This window comes from Sprattus sprattus (genome assembly GCF_963457725.1).
Source record: "Sprattus sprattus genome assembly, chromosome: 12".
Classification (NCBI taxonomy): domain Eukaryota; kingdom Metazoa; phylum Chordata; class Actinopteri; order Clupeiformes; family Clupeidae; genus Sprattus; species Sprattus sprattus.
In genome coordinates, this window is record NC_137910.1 from 14,786,845 (window position 1) to 14,808,395 (window position 21,551).

General features: G+C 43.3%; 2 protein-coding genes across 9 annotated transcripts in view; one reads left to right on the forward strand and one right to left on the reverse strand.

The window, feature by feature from the left end:
- Nucleotides 1–14,590, reverse strand: part of cpeb3 (cytoplasmic polyadenylation element binding protein 3) — a gene marked incomplete at its 5' end in the record, with an annotated part of 39,185 nt that extends 24,595 nt beyond the window's left edge. For 2 of the 8 annotated variants that reach the window (XM_080848970.1, XM_080848968.1), the window contains 3 exons: nucleotides 5,483–5,636; nucleotides 10,907–11,769; nucleotides 14,446–14,587. In XM_080848970.1, coding sequence (XP_080705096.1) covers nucleotides 5,483–5,636; nucleotides 10,907–11,769; nucleotides 14,446–14,485 — 1,057 coding nt within the window. Of the gene's footprint in view, nucleotides 1–5,482; nucleotides 5,637–6,321; nucleotides 6,397–10,906; nucleotides 12,044–12,075; nucleotides 12,094–14,445 lie in introns of those variants that run through there. The other 6 variants (XM_080848964.1, XM_080848965.1, XM_080848967.1 and 3 more) reach the window with 6 other exon arrangements.
- Nucleotides 14,591–14,716: 126 nt separating this feature from the next.
- marchf5 (membrane-associated ring finger (C3HC4) 5) overlaps nucleotides 14,717–21,551 on the forward strand; it is a 32,216-nt gene continuing 25,381 nt past the window's right edge. Inside the window, exon 1 of the mRNA XM_080848971.1 lies at nucleotides 14,717–15,065. Within this exon, the coding sequence (XP_080705097.1) occupies nucleotides 15,022–15,065 (44 nt within the window). The 5' untranslated portion in view covers nucleotides 14,717–15,021. The remainder of the gene's footprint in view (nucleotides 15,066–21,551) is intronic.

Below are 21,551 nucleotides of genomic sequence, written 5' to 3' on the forward strand. Positions count from 1 at the left end.
GTGAAACAGCATGTTAAAAGATCGTAGCCGTCCAACCCGCTTGCTGACACACAGACACAGACACAGACACAGACACAGACACAGACACACAGACAGACAGACACACAGACACACAGACACACAACCCTGACCCATGCCAAGCCTCGGCAGGGATGCCCTGTGCACTTAAACGAGGGTAAGGCCTGGGCAATGGAGGCCGAGGGTTTATGAGAAGGGTGGCAATTCTAGCACCGCTACTGAGAGAGAGGGCCCATCATTTAAAGAGCTTTAACATCCATTCCACAGCATGGCCTCAACAAACTAATGGCTACTGCACCCCCAGTGAAGCATACTGTTCATGAACACCACAGCAATAAGACACAGCATGTGTTCATAACTATGTGAGAGGCTTGCGGCGCAACACACACACACACACACACACACACACGCTCACACACAGACACAGATACACACACACTCAGTTTCCACACACTGCAGAGGTATTGCCACACTCGGATAGCTCTGTGGCAGGGATCAAGGACACACCCGATTTCATCAGTCTGTTCTTGTAGGAAACCCCACACAAATCTACATAGAGGATCAGTCCTTACTGATTCACCTGCAGCCGTCTGAACCGCATGCATTCAACAGGCCATCATCTGAGCATTTGTCTGAAGATAAACACACTTGCATCAGAGGTGCACCAGATCTTTCACAGGCCCCATTTAAACAGAAGACGAGACTCAAGTCGCCGCAGACAGACTGCCAAAACCTTGATGGAAACTTCCGGAACGAACCTTCAGCAGGTTGGCTTGCTTCTTGTTCGAGATGTGTGATTCATTGTGAGAAATTTGGTCGGGCGCCAATACTCAATGTTCCTTTGTAACACTGGAAGTCAGTGCCAAAGCTGAGCCTGTCGGTGTAGAGCCTAGGATCACCGCTCATCCTTAACATAAAAAAAAATAAAAACCAGAGCAACACACCCTTAACCTTTCACACACAAATCTCTTTCCTTTCCTATGTTCAACACACACACACACACACACACACACACACAAGACAGAAATATCTTTGGCCATATGGCTCCACTGACATGGCAACAAAGCGCTGTGCAAGTGACATTTCCTCACAGACAGGGCTGGCTATTCTCAGTCTCAGTTTCCCCGCTTTCCCTCAGGGGGCCACAGCATGGGCGACACATGGCCACTGCTCATGCTGATGCTGGAGCGTGTGTGTGTGTGTGTGTGTGTGTGTGTGAGATAGAGTGTGTGTGTGTGAGGGTGTGTGTGTGTGTGTGTGTGTGTGTTTGTTTTCACAGCTGTAGAGAAGAGGTCAGCAGGCTGAAGCCAACACCACAATAATGAGCGTATCTGTTCCACTAGCACACCAACATGTGAAGTCTTATGTTTCAAGAGCTACCCATGACAGGTAACGCAATATGTAAATCAGTTAACAGGCATTATTCCACTCTCGGTGTCTGACGGTTTGACGGTTTCTTGCTAAGTGTGGACACGCTACTCCTGGAGGCAAAACGATCATGTCAAGACTGGTGGGGTGCGGGAGGGTTAGAGGACTGCGGTCACATTAACACTCCAACTGTGACATGAGAGCAAATGCAGAATCATGCTCTGTTGTTTCCACTCTGGACTTCAAGGGGGAGGCTTATGGCCTCTTGAGAAAAATACAAGCTCACTTCCTGTTAAAGATAAGGGAAGCCAGTTGATAGCGACCCGTTGACATGACATGTATGCACAAAAGGTTCAAAGTTTTATCCAGACATTTTCAGCCATCGATGCACTTAGTTGTCATGTATTTCTGAATGTAAAGGATGAAATCAAAGTCTGAAGTACGATTGAAATTCAAACCATCCATTTTCACTTTGATAAAATTGTGTTTCCTTCAGTTCGGCATTCAACTGAGCTTCAAGTTTGCCACCCAAATTCAACTTTCAACTTTCACCACCAAGCGCCATTCTGGACTTTCAGAATGGTTCACAATCCTGCTTGGGAGAAGCCGGAAAAACTAGTCAAACTGCTTATAGCTTCACTTGCTGACAACTACCATTTAAAAAAAGACATCATTGTGTCCACTGCCCACAAGGTCCAGAGGGAATGTGCCTGCCTTGATCCTTCATGTCAGTCAGCCATCGCTGGCCCCTTCATGTGTGTCAGACTCTACAGTCGGGGACCAGAGGGTCACCTCCCAGCATGCAGCGGGCCAAATCTGCTCTGACAGACAGCATCCTCTCCTCTCGTCTGGCCCTGGCTCTTCCCGTCCTCTCCTGTCTGAGCTGTTTGAAGTTTCAGATGGCAGCAGGAGCCCTAGTGGAGGAGGTGGAGGAGGTTTCCTCTGCAAGGGTGACTTTCCCCTCTTTTTCAGGGCTTTCTGCACTGACCTGGCCAGAAAAGGCACAGAGAAAACCAAACAAACAGAGCTGCCCCCCCCCCCCCCCCAGCAGACCTGCCACCCCGCACTCCACTAACAGTAGGGTTTTGTCACGGTGCACACCCCCACCTAAAACCCCCTCCCCCCTCCCCAACCTCATGTAAATCCAAACACATCATTTGTCACCACTAATTGGGTCCTGCAACACTGAGCAGCACAGAGTTTCAATCAAAGAGGGGGAGGAAAGTATGTCAAGCCTTCTGCTTTTTAAAAGCTCCACGTTGAGCAGATAAAGCAGGCATTAGCAGTGTGTAGCTGCCGCAGCAGTCACGGGGCCAGGTGGAGTGGAAAACAGATTTGTTTACGTGCACGAGTGTGAGAGAACATGCATACGTATCAACACATCAACACTAGCAGCTATTGTGCTCACATACACGTCTGCTTCTGTGCATGCGTGCGAATCTGTGTGTGTGTCTGTGTGTGTGAGTCTGTGTGTGTGTCCGTGTGTGTGTCCGTGTGTGTGTCCGTGTGTGTGTCCGTGTGTGTGTCCGTGTGTGTGTCCGTGTGTGTGTCCGTGTGTGTGTCCGTGTGTGTGTCCGTGTGTGTGTCCGTGTGTGTGTCCGTGTGTGTGTCCGTGTGTGTGTTACTCTGTGTGAGAGTCTGTGTGAGAGTCTGTGTGTGTGTGTGTGTGTTTAGTCTGTGTGTACGTGTGTGTGTGTGTGTGTGAGTCTATGTTGGTGAGTCTCTGTGTGTGTGTGTGTGTGTGTGTGTGTGAGTCTGTGTGTGTGTGTGAGTCTGTGTGTGTGTGTGTGTGTGTGTGTGTGTGAGTCTGTGTGTGTGTGTGTGTGTGTGTGTGAGTCTGTGTGTGTGTGAGTCTGTGTGTGCAGCAAACATTGGGCTTCCAGAGGCCTAAATCTCTGCGCGTGAGTGGAGCTGACCCCTCTTTGGGGCAATCCATGAGCTGCTGCAGTGTGTGGTAATGGATGTGTGGGGAAGGGGGGGGGGGGGCTAGTTTAAAAGGCAGCATTTGTTCAGGGTAGGCCCTTCCACCCAGTCCTTCATGTCGACCCCTTCAAAACAAGAGTGTTAATTCCCCCACGCATTCCAGTCCAATCGGATTAATGAGCATTCAGAAGGCTGTCAGAAGAGGGGTCTCACTCTCACACACACACACACACGCACACGCACACACACACACACACAGAGTCCTCATTCTAGCCAGGCTTGAGGTCTCCTTCATGTTGAGGGGACCCTGTTACCCCACAGCCTGACTGTGCTCGCCCTGCCATCACTCATCTAGCCCCATCCCCCCAACACTAACTCACTGCTCACTGGAGTACAAAATAGAGATATGAAGACGAGCATGGCAAACTCGTCTGACCTTTGGCAATTAGATGCCAAATGCCAAAGGCCTAAGCTCACGTTTCAGACATCTTCCACACATTTCTCCGGCAAAGAGGGTCTCACTAGAGCATCAGCATCTGCCTCATTGTCTGTATACAGTATCCGGAAACACCAGGTCTGTAAAATCTGCAGACTAGCATCTCAGGGTATCATAGAAAGAGGTGAAACTACCAGTCATGAATGGTAGCAGATAATAACCCCAACAAAACACACACACACACACACACACACACACACCACAAACACAGACACACACACACACAGACCACAAACACAGACAGAAGCCCACAGTGTTTACAGGGATCAGGGAGTAAACAGCGCAGGGCTGGAATGTGGACACATCTGGCTCTCGATCAACCTCTGCCTCAGCCAGCTGATTTACAACCAGATTCCTTTTTCCTCTTCTGGGATCGGCCCTGTTCGTCCGCCCAGAGTCCACCTTCAGTCAGCACGGAGGGAGGGACTCACCCCACTGACCTCTAGGCAAAACAACACAGAGGCTACCCAGAGGCTACCCAGCGCCGGACAGGAAAAACAGAGCTAAGGCCTGAGAGAGCAACAGGCCCAACCTGCAGGCCTGTAAGTCACTGCCAACCCCCACTCCACACCCCACACACACAAACGTGAACACATACATTCACTCACACATACACACACAAACATACGTGAACACATACATTCACTCACACATACACACACAAACATACACACACACATATACTCTCTATCTCTCTCTCTTCCATTGTCCTACAGTAGGAGGGGATGCAGCTTAAAACTCTCTTTTTTTTTAACCATAGACTCCTCTACTCAGAAAAAAACAGCGGCTTTAAATGAAGGCTCTTACAGAGCTGATTCGAAAGTACTGGTAAATCTGTTTGAATTAATTACTGGATTTGAATTATAGATTATTTGTTTTACCAAATGCATTTTGCAGATCAGATGCGAGCTGCTTTTAATGCAGCTGACTTTTCAAAATGAGATCTCTGTTGTTTATTTTCTCTCTGCCTATGGGTTTGTTTCTGGCCAATGAGGGCCGTGTTGAAAAGATAAGCTGAATCATTCGATCCGAAAGTGAAGTAGTGTGAGAAAACTAATGGGATTGAACAGAAGAGGCTTCTTCAGGTTCTTCCTCAATCTCTCCCTTCTGCATGACTGACAGAGACCTGACCACGATAGAAGACACTAGAGACTATATCTACAGCGTGCAGATGTTGGTATTTCTACAACAAAAATCTATACCAACAACCAAAAAATGGCAAACATGACATGCACGCACCATCACTCAACAACACATGAACTCATCTGCGTGGCTATACAGTCGGTTAAGATTTTCTGGCAGACACATATTGTTTAAACTAATTCAGGTATAGTGCAGCTTCTTCTCATATGCAGTGCAGCAGAGTGATGATACAAAAGCAAAAGAAAGGAAAAGGTCATCATGAGGTCAAAAGGTTAAGTTTGTAGTGAAGAAGACAGAGAAGCAAGGAGCTACAAACACAACACTGACACATGTAGCTTACAACATGTACAATTTTGCAGGTAAGGCCAGTGGTTAATTCACAATGATTTATGGCTGCAGTAACGAAAATAAATAAAAATAACTTGTCTAAAAGCCAAAATAGAGCAAACGGAAAAACAAAAAAATGGATCAATCAAGATTTTAATGAAGCCAAAAAAAATAAAAAATAAGCGAGGGTGTGTGAATATTCCTAACCTGCAAAATGATTCCTCCATATAATATCAGCGATAGTCATTGGTGGGCCACCGACTGGGTGTGGTTTACCTTTGTCGTGATCAGTCCTTATCATATCCATTAAGGAATTCTCCAAAGTTTGCAAGTTAAATGGATCAAAGGGCCGATTCCGGTCCTAAAGGAGAGGACAAGAAGAGACACAGTCACGTGGTTAGAACAGTTAGACGGGCAGGGTCACGTTCAATCATGACATGTTCAAACGCTTACAGGTAGACAATGGCACCCAAGACTACACCAACACTTTGGGTCTGTTCTGAGAAATACAAAGCTATGTTTCCTTAGGAGCAGCCTTTCAGATGTTCAGAAATATTCAAAATAGCCAGTTTGCTCAAAACTATGTTTTTGTTAAAGCACCCCTTCAGACATTGAGAAGAATTCAAAACAGCCAGTTTGCTCAGATGATAGTCAAAGCCAGGCACTATGGTAGCGTAACAGGAAGCTATATGGGAAGGGATTTTGCTCACATGTAAACTTGCTGAGGGAAATGACAATGTAATGTTGGTCTCAAATTCAAATATTCAAACACAGAGGACTTCAGCTGTTTAACCATTTGAGAACCAACCACATTGCCATGACTAAAACCAGCTGTGGGCTCCAATAAAGGCAGTGGCATACAGGCATCAACCACAATCTGTTTGTGACCACAACAGCACACTTCAAGATCCATCAAACCACACTGAGAGATGTTAACAGGCAACAAAGTTTACAGCAACCCCGCCGGATCAAGCTGTTAAACAGGAAAAATCAGTTTGAATTACTTTAGGGCGATAGCATGTCTGTCAATAGAAGTGGAGACTCACAGGGAACGTAACAAAAAAGGTTGATGATGATAGGAGAGCTGCAGGCTCACAACAGGCCATGTTCCAAGGTGATAACTGTGTGTATAAAGAAGATAGTTCTACTTAAAATATTGAAAAATTAAAACTTCCTTTCCATCACAGTCCCTTTGAACTGCATTCCCAATCATCCTGCTGGACTCAACTTCATCCTCCTGCAGGAGTGGACAGGCAAACTACCATGTGTGCAAACACAAAACCCTTTGAACACAGCACCCGCTGGGTAGCCTGCATCCAATTTCCAACATTACATGGTATGGCCTCAGAACATCCAAGTTGAAACATCCATCCGTCATATTCAATTTCATGTGTGCCTTAAAATCTAGAACCTCCAACAGTGTTTACTAAGTGTCAGTAGTCTGTGGCAGGTCTTAGTAGGTTGGCATTAGTGCTGGGAGGGGATAGGTATATAATATTATAAGAAAGGTACTCAGTAAAAGGGGTCCTACTCTACCTCGATTATACATCAATCATGAGGAAAACATCTGTTCACAAGTGAGTTTTAATGGTGTGCCCAGTCTTATGTCAGGTTTGAGTTATGTAGAAGTGTGGTAAACCTACAAGACAGAGTGGAGTGAGTGAATGAATTAGAATGTATGAAGTGAATAGGAAGCAAGGAAATGGAGGAATGAATGAAAGATTTTTGAACAAGTGAACTGATGAATTAAATAAAAGAAGGAATGGGTGTTTGCTTTTGTTACTAGATGTGTGTAGAACTGTGTGTGTGTGTGTGTGTGTGTGTGTGTGTGTGTGTGAGCACATTCGAGCGAATGAGACTGAGAGAGAAATTAAGCAAAGGAACAACAGAGTGTCTGCACCCAGCAGTTTCAATGCACAAAGGAAACAATTGTGAAATGACTTGTCAACAGAGCAAACGAATGAGTGAGGTGATGGCCGAGAGGAGGAGTTGGAAAGCATGTGAATATGTGATCTATAGACTTGGCAGAGGCCTCCTGTGCCCAGTCGCGAGAGGAAGGCACATTGTTTGCACACCACCGCTATTGTCACACAACTGGCTGAGCATTCAAAAAGCGTTATTTCCCCTCTCCGGGCCTAGATAAAAATCTGCCCACTTTGTACAAATGACGGACATTTAAAATGCTGAGTTCTCGGTTTCAAACCGCTATCACTAACATACTTCAAACCTCTGTTCTTTCAGTGAGTGGTCTTCTTTTGAATACGTCTACAAAATCTTTTTCTAAAACTCAGTTTTAGACTTTCACTCCGTGGAGGCCTGAAGTGTAAGGAAAGCACCAGACTTCACCTTGCTTTAAAAAAAAAAAAAAAAAAAAAAAAACAGATAGAGTATGCAAACACCTCCAGGATTTGCATGCGAGATCCCTGACCTTGCCATCGGAGCTTAAGTATTGGGTTTCATTTGACTACAATCAAGCAGTGAAACTCTACGCAAAATACTACATGAGAGTGAGAAATTAAAGGAGTCCAATGTGAGTGTAAACTGGATGGGAGATGTCTCCTGGAATGTCCATGCGACTCTTCTCTCCTTGCTTCTCTTTGGCACACTAATTTAAATTCTTCAGATTCTAGCCCCTGCCTGCTAAAAGGCCAGCGCAAGCCAGGGCGCCATCACACACAGGCACGACTTTAATGTCATCAAAATACCATCGGAGTAAAAAACGACAACAATCATGGAATAAGCCAAATACTGAGGGGGAAATAAACAATGTCCAATCACCACAGAATAAGCACACCAAAGAGGTCAGGGGTAGAGGCATTCCTCATTTAATCCTCTCCTACACAACATCGTCTTTACCTGGTTTAACCTCTGCTGACACAGCACAGAATGACCCTGGGCCAGCATGGGGCCCACATGATATTGTGCCTTGGTGATAAGTGTCAGCTTAACAAGCTCAGCTTGCAAAACAGAGGGGGGGGGGGGGGGGGGGGGGAACTGATCGGCAGAGGGAGAGTTGGAGAAGGTTCTGCATAACAACATGATCTTGGTCAGAACTCAGCCATGTCGTTTAGCATGGCTTCATTCTCCTCTCCACTCTCCTCTTTTCCCCCCCAGTTTAACATAATACTTGCAACACAAGAGCATATTTAAAAGAGCTCACACTAATTCCTGAAGCCCCCCCGCCCCTTCTCATTTCTAACTGCCTCTTTGTATAAATGGTAGATGAACAAGACTAAGCTTGGCCTGGGGACATGGGGGCATTTCAGATGAAACCATGAGTCCCAGCCATTGTGGCCGTTGCAACATCACTCCAGAGTGAGCCCTCTGAATGTGGAAATAGCTTGATTGTGCAAGTACCCAGAAGATAATAAAGCACCATCTGGGAAATTGTCCTGTGCTGAGGTTAATGCCCCACCAGGGCTTAGTATGCTTCGTTATGCGACAGATCTCCATAATGAGATTGAGCGGCTGGTTCGGGAATACAGTACACTTCCATTGTCAACCCGTACACTAAGAGGAAGGTCAGGAAAGACAACTGGCACAAGGTTACAAAATATTATTTTAGTTTGAACACACACCACCACCAGCAACCTGCGGGGGAATAAAGCCACAGTGCTATAGTGCTATAACCACAAAATCAACCATTGCCACTGTATGTTTTCACCCAGAACACCAAAATGTACTGATTTAATTGTTTTTGTTTTGGTAATTGTAAAACTTCCATTCACAAAAATAAATAAACGCGGGGCACAGCTGTGGTCAACCCAGCTTCAATCTGGAAACATTGAGTACAGCCCTGACTAATTCTGCTGAAGTACTACTGTGCATTGTAAAGTGAACCACCTGACCATCCACAAATTCTGTCCATTCAACCAGAATACTCAACTTTAGCAGTACATGCTCTGCTTGTATGCCTTCAAGTAATCATTCCATTCTTGTGCCAGGTAGATATGAGGCAATTCCTGAGGATGGCAGGCTTGAATGTGAGCATACTTGCATGTGTTTGGCATTAACTGCCCAGGGACAGAAGCCACTGCTACTCAACAGTCTCCATGACTCATCGTTTTAACACTGCTGCAGTGCTGGCCCTAGATGCTTCTCTAGTGTGAGCCTGTAGGTACCAACGGGTCCCATAAGACTTCATTATCCACACAGTCAATCCTGGGGAGAACTTCCAGGTTGTGTATCGATAATATACACAAACCGAATTCCCAACACATTGAGTCAGGTTGTCATACTTTTAGTCACTAGCCATGAGACATAATTATACTGTTTACTTAATTTTGTTAACAGCCATATCATTTCACAGATTTGTACATTATTCAATAGTCTCGTTTTCTTAAAGATACCATATGAAGCCTAGATTCTCCTGTGAAACAACACAAATCTTTCTACAAGTACAACAATGGCAACACTTATTTATGACACCTACACTATACCTATTAACGCTCATCTCTGTATAGCATCAAGTTTATAAAAAAAAATAAAAAATAGTGCCAGTGGCAATTGGCGTTTTATTCAAATGAAGAAATAAAAAAAAAAGCATACAATATAGCCTAACACTGACAGCATTTACTTACAACCTTTCATTATTGACAACCTGTTAAAAAAACACCAATCACATAAGTTGGCAATGGTAAGGGACCGCCTACTCGTCTTCAGTGAGCCAATCGCAGGCAAATACTTTTCCCTTTAAACGTGCCTGAATGAGCTGGCAGAATACTGATGAGGAATACATTAACCCTTTGGTGGTGTACAGTAGCCCAATATACTGCGAGGTGACATATTTCAATGTCTTTCACGGCACCGAAGCTCGACCGAAAAGTCAAAGAGAAAAAAAATATGCAATGAAAAAGATGTATAACCGCAACGTTACACTAGGCTACTATAAAGGCTATTATGGTATTCAAATGAATTCATGTCTGAGCATTTCTCAATAAGCGTAGCCAACATGGCATTGACTTATAACAGAGGGTAGGCCTCAGTCATGTCATCGCAGGTTCGACTGTGTAATGCAGTAGCCTATAGACAGACACAAAATAAGCCTAGATTTGATCGTAGAAGCACATCATTTAAATTGACAGGGAGGCTACAATCCACTGAAATAGACTCCACTGAAATAGCAGAGTTCTGTAGGTCTGAAGGTCATTTCCTGCGATCGTTATTTTGTCGAAAATACCGCATTCAAGATCAACTGAGACAAAATGTTCTCGTTGATAGGTTAAGTGTTAGGCTACAAGCAGTTTGTGGGTTCGAAAGGAAGCTATGCGCATTGACCCCATGAAGTTTGCTTTCCCAATAATAAAGGATTTTACAGAATCACATTTTCTAATCGTTAACAAATTCGAACTTGTACTATATTGGTTGACTGCACGAGTTAGACAGGTTATTTGATGTGCTCTAAAAGAGCCGTCGGAGGAACACCACAAAATCGGTGTCCATATAGCTGCGGTCATAAATACGTGGCGACATCATAAAATATATGCTTTATCCTTAAGACTAACCTCCCGACTGTTACACTACACAGGTATTTTTCTTCAGTCAATGAACACTGTTCTCAGCATAGTCTCAACAGAAACAACTCAAACGACACAAACTTCAGTTACACAGTCATAACACAATTTAGCTTACCTGAAAAGGTAGCATATTGTTGCTGTTGTCTGTCCTAAAGGCATTGTCTTCCATCCAAGACTTAGGGGTCATGGGACCAGGTCTGGGAAATTTCGGAGGTGCAATGACATTGCTCGGATAGGGCTTTTTCATCGGGGAGATAGGACTGAGGGCAGACGGCACCCCGACACCGACCCCCACCCCAACACCGACTCCCACCGCTCTCCGTGGGTCCCTGCCTGCCTGGAGCCCGCTCCAGGGATTGGAGCCTGTGCTCCAAGGTGCGTTCTGGTGGTTATTCCATGCTGACGAAGACGCAGAGGACGCCGAAGCCTTGCTGTTCATGACGGTCTGGTGACTGTATGCGTTTCTCTGGGGGAAAGAGGCTTGGCTGGGACTAACAGGAGACCTCCTCTGTTGGGGCTGCTGTTGCTGTGCTTGCTGTTGTTGGTGGTGCGGTGATTGTGCCATACCAATCTGTGGTGAAAAATTTCCTCCGTAAACCGGGTTGACGTGGTGTGGGAAATTTTGAAAAAGCATAGTCCCATTAACCGATGGTATTCCTTGAAAAAAACTATCGTCCACGGTGTTCGTGTTTCCAGTTGACCAAGTGCTACCAAATGATGGGGACAAGGAGGTGCCACCGGTCTCCTGCGGCTGATGAAAGCTCAATCCCGGCAGGATCGGCGACTCCATCGGTACTTTCTCTTTGTTGTTTTGAGCGCAGGGTGCTTGGTTAGTCACACTCGACGGACTCTCCTCCGAGGTTGGGGTTTCCAATGAGGGGGTCGGGATAGAAGGAGGGTCTACGTTTGTTGGATCTTGCTGGTGAGGCTGAGTTTTGCTTTTGTCCATCAGTAAATCATCCTGCATGGTTTGCTGAGCTGCAACGGGGAAAAACAAAGACGAATTATTATTAAGGATATCATAAACCACACTCGTCGTGCTGCTATAATGCTTGGTCGGAGAAAACGCCGGGATATTATTATTGCAACTGGTATATCTGGGGAAAGCAGACTGCAGGGCGAAACCGTAATCACCCATTTAGCAAAAATTGCCGGTGTGAGCGCATTTAGGCTACTGTGTCTTGCCGCAAGAACAGATTCAGCGGTTTTGCTATATCCGACTCCAGCTTTCTCCAAAGCTGTTACGTTATAGAGGGGACAAACTTGGAGGACGCCGATATTCACCAATTTTCGCCACGTCTCTTTTCCCTTTCACCGGAACTTCAGACTGCAATGTGAAACCGATTCTTGTTCCTGTTTTTTAGGACCGCCCCGAATTAATTTGCATACGTCAATAAATACAGCTGCGTCCTTCGGCAAGGTTAAAGAGACACAGCACCTTTCCCTACCACTGACGCATTAAGCTTTCAAGGCGCTACCCGGGGTAGCCTCCTTTAGAGCATCAGGAATCCAAAGGCCAATAAAATGAGTAACATCGAAATAGTTTTCGAGTTGTCAACAGCGCTGAAGTCAAAGTAGCCTTTCACTTATCCTTCCGCATATTCGTTTATCATCAGGACAGGCTGTTCAAATGGTCCGAACGAGAAGGCTATGAGAGCAACCTAGGCTAATATGTTTTTGGCTCAACGCAATGGCTATGAACACATCAACCAAAACACTAACTGAATTTCAGACGGTCCCGGTTATTTATGACATAGGCATGCAATATCACCGTAAAAGGAGGAAAGATCTCCATTTGTTTAAACGCGTTTTCTGAACATATACCAGAGTCTGTGAGTTCTCTTATGCGGCTGAGCAACTGGGTTAGCCTATATTTATTACAAGTGCTTGGGTTACACCCATGGTATAGCACAGCGTTGCAGAAAACATGTCAATACGGCTTGGGTTTCCTTATCACAAATGCACATCCTGATTATTTTTCCCCCTCTAAAACGAAAAGTTTCTATGAGCTATGGGCTTGTCAGCGCATTGTTGGTGTCAACTTGACATTTCACTCTCACGCAGATGAAATCGAACCGATATCTGTCATCTTGGTTATTCGGTGAATACATCTAAATCATACTTAATAAGGTAGGCTACATATGGAGTATTTATCGTCATTTGTATGACACAAGATAATACTTTAAACGACATAGGCTATTAGTTGCAATGAAAGGCGGTTTGGTGTTTCAAATTGCTCACCGACGTGTGCCACTGCAGCAACTTTAAAACCAAACGGATATGACATTCCATTCTGATCATTTGAGTCTATTTAAACATAATCTGCAAGGTCATGAGATATTATCGAGAACACGATTAATCTTTCTGCGACCTACAGCTATCTAACTTAGGCTACCTCGGCCATGAATGGGATTCTAATTTCATTGAACAATGCTTTCCATAACCTAATTTTGTGATCTGGCTATTCCGAGCATCACTTTATAGCCTTCATTATCCTCAAATTAAACTATAACCTGTATTGCACCGCTGTAAAACTGGCTTCACGATATTCTGTCCACCCACTGTTAATCCCTGTTTTCTCGTTGCTGCAAAGGAGCTGCCTATTCAAGGTCATCAAAGTAATCAATACATAGGGACAGTTTAAAATATAAGAAGCTAATTAATATACCCAAAGACTAAAATATACGCGCATGTATGGTTTAATGTCTGTCCCAAACAACATCTTAGTCAGAAACACATATAGACTACCTATTTCGAGAAAATGTTCGTATCCACTTCCCTAATCCGACGCTGCAGCAATACAGGTTACACACATTATGTCACACATGCATATCTTGTTATATTTTTCCATTGTATGAAGCAGGTATTACCTTTATCGTTCACCTTTTGGGATTCTGTAAATAAGGCTATTTCTGTTTGCCTCGTCTGGGTATTGATATGACAAATGAGCTACCCTTCTGCCGAGGTAGAGTCAGCAGTTGCCTCAACAGCTGATTGACTGCGGCGCATGGATGATACAGAATAGACTTAAGGGAATTGTAGTTTTTATGTCACTTTTATTACAACGGTTGCACTGACATTTGTTAGTAAGACAGTTCAACGGTTCTGTCTACTGACTACAAATGAAGAAAGAAAAGAATGAAGAAAGAAAAATAGACAAACAGAGTGGGGAAATAAAGACAATGAAGAAAACGCACATGGCCCCCTATCCTTAATTAAAATACTTCAAGAACTGTGTCAAACAGTTAAAATTAGTTATAGCCTGCTTAGTATTCATGCTATAACACCTTAATGATTGACTACGTAATAATAACAAGACTGTAATGCATACAATACCTTAGGTTAGCCTAAAGCGTTAGTTGACGTGGACAAGATTTAACCAGATGCTACAAACAGAACGTTTATTTTTGAAAGACGTCTTCTATTGGCTGTTTAGGCTACTAAGATAAACGTCGTGGTATATATTGTCTATGGAAATCCAACTATTAAACAGTAACTGTTTGTTTGTGACAATCATTCCATCCTAAGTTCACAGCCTATAATGCTTTGCATATAATTAAAGGAATCGTGTACGCTTATAGCTTGTATGAAGTAAATAGCCCAGCCTAACAGGAGCAATGGGGATTCGGAGACAGAAGTCTCTAAAAATCTTACCGCAGTATGATGTATTCTGCAGCCATATGTGTATCTTCATGTTGCTTGTCAACCAAAGTAGGCTTAGTGCCTCCTGGTAAGGACTGTCTGCTCGACTTAGAACATTAATTTGATATTTTGGGCTTCATGAAGGAGAAAAATCTGAACTGTGACTACATATCCCAGAGTCCTAGTTGATGTGTCGTCCTCCAGCCTCGCACGCTCTGTTATTATTGGTGACGCAGTGCGCATTGCCTTGGTCCCCAGCGTTACCTCATAGAGGAACAGTTAATGGAGTCAAGCGGTCAGACAAAACAAACAAAGTATCGATCAACTATTGGTGTTAAATCCGGTTCCACATACTATGGTCGTTTGTTAATCGCCTCATGTTACGGGAGTAGTGGTTTTCCACTTAATACTGGTTGGCTGTGCATTTCGCATCACAGTTCGCACGTTAACATTAGCTAGCTAGGGAACGTTAGCTAACGCTAGCTGTCAGGCTTATCGGATTCATTGAGGCCTAGAAAGCAAACGTCAGTTCTGAACCCAGCGCATTTCAGTCGTTGTGCCCTGAAAGGATTCAGCATTCATACAGATATGGCAGAGGAGAGTGCCGTCGTAATGCAACAAATTTCGGACAGGTGAGTGATTTTTTTGGTGCCAGGTATTCCTAGTTTGTTACTCGGTCCTGTATCATTTATCAAAGTTGCTAGCAGGTTTGCCACATAGCTAGCAAGCTATCAGCCAATGGATAACGTTAGCCAGCTTGATACATCACATAGCCGCCTCCTTCATTTCCAGCTACTATTCTGCTGCAGAATAGATTGACCGTCAAAATGCCTAACGTTAGGATAATGTATCTATGCAAATACACCGTTCGTTATAACAGTGAGTTAATTTCTCAGTTCTAGTCTGTAGCTCAAGTCATGATATGATAGCTTGTCTATATTTCGGTGCAGTCACCTATGGTCACTGCCTAGCTAACTGTAGCTGGCTAGGATAGTTTGTGTTAGCGATAGCCTTCGTTAACAAATGCTGTGATGTCATCGACGTGGGACTTGGCTAACTTATCATCCTTAGGTCACAGTTATTTGGGCTTTGGATAAAACGCTACAGTGGAGTGTAGATCTTAACAATATTTGTTTTATATTTCTATTTCACGTTAGGGTCACATAAAGAAGCAAACCTCAATGTATTTAAGTTAACGTTAGTTTAGCTGATCAAAACAGACCTGACGTTGTGGTCACATATATAGTAGCTAGCCAAGTTAGTTGCTCTATTTTTTTCCTTAGTTATTTATTTTCTTCATTGTTCAAGTGTACTAACCAGAAACACACATCTTGTCGGACGCTAACGTTATCTCTAGACGCGAGTTAAGTAATTTAACGTGTTAAGCGTCCACTTTCCCATAAAAAAACCGTAATCAGTGTGTGGCCATGGCTAAGATAGCAAGGGGTTGCAGTGTGAGACAGACTCTTTCGTTTTCTACTCCCACGCAAGTCAAACTACAACTCGAGTGAAACAAAATGCAAAAGTGTTCAAGTTTTAATGACCCCCAGGCGCACGCTTTAATTCGGATCCTGTTGCATCTGTTGGTTTATTGTGCATATTCAGTCGGAACGATTGAACTTCAAAATCTCCAGCCATATGTAAACACATTGCTTCTAAAGTTTTTAAGTTTAGACAGTGGTTGTTGGAAGAAAAAAAAACTAAGTACTAACTATTTTTCTAGTTTTCAGATGAAGGTCAGTTCTCTCCTTGTTGTGATCATTCATTACACTGACAGGCAATCACAAAGTCATGCATATCTAATCATGACCCAAAGGACAGAAAGGCAAGGATATGCATTCTTCTGTGCCAAATGGTCTTGCCGTTTTATTTTCTATCCATTAACCGTCATCTAAACTGGTCTAGTTTTAGAGGACTTTTAACAACATTTATTATGACTGATGGTCCAGCGTGCTTTTGATTCATCCCCTTTCCCCCTCCTTCCTGCCATTGACCAGGGCTGCTGTGTCCCATTGACCTTGTCTGAGTGTCTGTTTTTCCACTGAGAAGGCTTTCTTCCTTTCCCATTTTTGCCAGATGTACAGTCCTCCATGTGAACTGTTCTGTAAACCACGTTCACAAGACAGGCCACCCATGAGATCACGTGTGGAGCCTTTTTATTTGCAAGGGGAGCACTTGAAATAATACAGGCCTGGAGCACCTGCACTACTTTTAATTACTTAGAGGCGAACTTATTTTGCTAAGCTTTTTATGCCGCTTGCAGGCATATATAGGCCGCAAGGTGAAGCACGAAAAGTGCTTTAGAAAATGAATCCCGTTCCACTCACTGGCATCTACACAATCTTTAGCTTATAAAAAAGAACGAGTCGTGGTTAGTTACCAAAAAAAAGTTCGTCGCTGATTTTCCAGTCGATTGTCTATATGGCTTTGTTTTATGCAGAACTAGAGACTTCAGAGCGTAATAAGATTTTTGTCGGGAGCCGTGCCACGGTTCGACACGTGATCATGCTACACCAATGAGAAGGCTGCTTTTTGACAACATAATGGAAAAATGGCGGCTCCCGTGCGGTTAGGAACATCGTTAAAGATAGAGGAAAACACTTGAACATCCTCAAAATTGGGCTAAATTAATTCTAATTAGTGCTGTATACATAGCCGCGTCCAAGAAGAACAATGAGGCAAATATACGATAATGTTATTTTTATGTTAAGTCATTTAGAAGTTTGACATACATGGGCATACACATTACTGACGATCTTACATGGACTGTGAACACCCAGCACACCGAAGAAATCAAGGCAAAGACTGTACTTCCTACGTCAGCTAAGGTGATCTTAACTATGAGAAATCATAGGCTTAGATGATACACAAACAATTCCATGCAACATTGTAAGAAGTCATTACAGAAATACAATAATCATCCCAACTTTAGAAATCCAGCGAGGGGGTTGACTTTTCCTCATTGATCTGGAGCACTCACACCTAATTGTAAGCCCTGTCAGACCCTCGTTTGTAATTGTGATTAACATTAAATAAAGGTTAAATACATTATATCAGTAAGACACAGCACAAAATACAGTAGTAATAAGGATAAGTGCAACGGCCCAGTGGTTGAGAAACACTGCACTAGGACATCAAGTCTGAAATGCCATCAGCGGTTGCACAGTGAAGAAAAGCCATGTAAATGCTTGAATTCTGAAGTGTGAAGTTTGCCCTTCTCAAATGCATATGTTGATACTCATGCCAGCTGGGTCTTTAAAACGTCACCTGATAGTACATGGCAGGGAAGGTCCACATAAATGTGCCTGACCTTTTATATGTTTACAATATGTAAAGGCATTTTCACTGGCATTTTCATATGCAAAAACATACTATGTGGGAAAACATTTACAAGGTCTTCAACTCTGTTTGTGTGTGTGTGTGTGTGTGTGTGGAAGAGAAGACTGGAGAGAAGCCTCGTGAAGGTGCCCAGTGTGTGCACACTCACACTCACACACATGCACATCCTCATATAGGCTGTAAGGTGAACCCTGTTTCCGTTTCAACCCGCTACACTGTCTGGCATCTACAGATGTGGCAGTCATTGCTGTAAGTGTGCAGACAGATTTGCCATGCACTTTATATGTTTTCACAGGGACTGGCAACAGGACATGTATCATTGACATTACCAAGGTGTCATCAGCTCTTGGAACCAGTGTGTGTTCAGCCTTGATCGGAATTCAAACATTTTCTGGGTGTGACTCCACAAGTGCCTTTAATGGCAAAGGAAAAAAAAAGACATTTTCTGTTGCATGTGAGAAAGATGAGTACCTAAAGGCTTTTAAAAGTTTAGGTACTAACTTAAACTTGGAGCAGTCAACATTTGCATTTCTTTGCCAGTATGTATGCCACTTATAGGATCAGTCGCCTGCTGATAATGTAAATAAAGCTAGGTTCAAGGCTTTCTGTATGACATCATCAGCCTTGCCAGAATTATCCATTCCCCCTACCACTGATGCCCTCCATCAGCACTGCAAAAGGGCAAACTACCAGGCTGCAATAATGAGGTCCTGTCTCAAACATAATATAAGTGCTCCATCACCTGCTGGATATGGTTGGCAAATAGAGAATGGGAAATTGCACGTCACCTGGATGACTAGAAATCCGGCCCCTGACAGTGTTTTGCATGTGATACACTGTGGCTGCAAAGGTGCCTGTGAGACAGACAGATGTTTTTCTGCAGGATTGTGTTGCATAGTTGACCTATGTCGTTGCTGTAGGAACTGGAAGATAACTGTCCTGACACTGACACTAACAGTGAGGACTGAGTGTCCCTAATCTGTTATTTCTTATTCAGTTTTGTACAGTTTTATATATCATATTTCATGTTTCATAAAGAGTGTTTTTATGGTTCATTAGTGTTGTTTTCATTTGTGGAAGAATGAATGAATGAATGAATGAATGAATGAACAAACAGATGGTCATTGGTATTTACAATTACTGCCTTTTATTGATACATGGAGGTTTATTTGTCACATACATAAAAATACTACTGTTTTTTCTGTGCGAGTGTGAAGAAAGAAAGATCAAGAAATATTTTTCATAAATAGCAAGAGGGAGTTTAAAGAGCAGTGTGTGAAAAAAGGTGTAATTGATGTTTTATAGTCATTGTGTGTGTTCAGGATAAGGAATGCTTGAGGAAAGAAGCTCCTCCTCAGTCTCTCTGTTCTGGTCTTGTAGCAGCAGAGACGTTTGCCTGACCTCAGTGTTTTGAAAAGTCCATGGTCAGGATGTTAGGAATCCTTTACAATACCTTGGGCGCTGGTAGGTAGGTCTTTTCTTGTAGGTCTCCTGCAGAATATGGAGAGATGCTCTGATGATTCGGTGCTGCAGTCACAGGCTGTACAGTTCCCATACCAAGTGATGCTGTCAGGACACACAGCTGATGGTGCTGAACTTCCTCAGCTGATGTAGGAAGTACAGTCTTTGCCTTGATTTCTTCGGTGGGTGTCACAGTCCAAGATCCACAGTAATGGGTATTCCCATGTATGTTAAACTTGATGTAAATGACTTAACATAAAAATAACATTATCGTATATTTGCCTCATTGTTATTCTTGGACGCGGCTATCTATACAGCACTAATTAGAATTAATTTAGCCCACTTTTGAGGATGTTCGGATGTTTTCCTCTATCTTTAACGATGTTTCTAACCGCACGGGAGCCGCCATTTTTCCATTCTGTTGACAAATGCAGCCTTCTCATTGGTGTAGCATGATCACGTGTCGAACCGTGGCACGGCTCCCGACAAAAATCTTATTACGCTCTGAAGTCTCTAGTTCTGCATAAAACAAAGCCATATAGACAATCGACTGGAAAATCAGCGACGAACTTTTTTTTGGTAACTAACCACGACTCGTTCTTTTTTATAAGCTAAAGATTGTGTAGATGCCAGTGAGTGGAACGGGCTGAAACGAAAACCGTGTTCACCTTACGGCCTAATATGAGTAAGCGCTATTTCTGTTTAGTAAGTAGGCTAGCTGATTTAAAAGCAAATCTTGGCTGTGCTGCCTGCTGATAGCATGCTGTATTTTTAGGTGACTGTCCCTTCCTGAAACCTGTAGCCCTGTAAACATAGATAACCTGGAGGAGACGTATGTTGCATCAATGTGTTGCAGGCAGGTCTGTATCAGTGCTGAGCACACAGCGCCATGACGCCCTTATCGAAGCCTGTCACTTGCAGCTGGCTCCCCTGCAATGCAGTCTTCTACTGGCAGCTCGAGAGCTTAAATCCTGTCTGACCTTTAGCTGTCCGACACAACCTACGCGTTTCTCTTCAGTTTTGTCTCTGACACGTGTGTGTGTGTGTTGTGTCTTTCATCCGAGATGGCCCTCTCTATTCGCCTCTTATGCTCCTGCTATAGAAAATCCTGTTGTGCAAATTAGACTTTCAGAGCTTGACATGTTTTATTCATGTTGTTCAAAGACATGCAATCCAATTTGAGTTGCATATATATTTTTGACACTTCTTCACATAGTGGAGCTAAATTACAATAGAAAACTAAGAATGCAGGAGACATCTTTGATGCAGTGTTGTCTGTGTGGTGTGTGAAAGATGAGGGATATTAAATCTGCTGTAATACAATCTGTGACAGGGGAGAAATTGATAGTACAGTTTTTGGCATAAAATAAAGTTATGCATTGAATCCTGTGTCTGGATTTGTAGAGAAGTAGCCTAGTTTCTACTTGGATGAACAAGGGTGGGCAGCAATCCAACTGCTGTTTTGTTTATATTGAGGGATCTGACAAGTAGCCTAACTCTCCGAATGACAACGGCGTAAAATTGTTACCCACCTTATGATAGGCCAAATTGTAATGATGTGACACGAATAGGAATTGGAGAGTGCCATTGGATGTGTCTCAACACTGTTGGTTATTAAACTTAGGACTGGGCGAAATTTTTTATCCATAATCACGATAGATATTTATATTTTCATTCGATAACGATATAAGACGATATAAATTAAGTCTGTTTCATTTGCTTCAGACAAGAACGCCTGTACAAACCAAAGGTTTCAATGTTTCTTTTTTATTGCAAACTCCCAACATTTCTCAACTTCAAAACAAATCAAAAGTGGAAATATACAGTAATCTTTCCAAGTAAACAAACTGATGTCTGATAATAACCGGTTGAGTTTAAGAACATTGGCTAAATGTGTGTAATGCGAAAATATGATGATAAACCAATAAACAGGAGCCCTGGCTGTGGCGCAATCCGGGGGGTGGGGTTATCCCCTCAAGTCTAGGCTACGAGATTCAGCCCAAACAAAGCAAGAAGTTCCGATCATTTGAACGACAGCAAGAAAATAACATTTGCGAAAAAAAAGTGCACAATGGAAACATAGGACATTGTTCGTGTTTTACTACTCAAAGCATTCCAGTGACTGAGTTACAGTGGCAAGTTAGCGATCAAAGCAACAGGTAGACCACCTCCAAAAATCAGAGCAACAGCAGATTACAGCACAGCTGGCTAATAAGTGGTAACGTTAGCTACCAATGGAGTTGAATGAATGGTGTGCTAACGGTCACATATTAGAACGTAACGTAAATGTACAACGTTTTTTTTTTTCTGTCTCACAC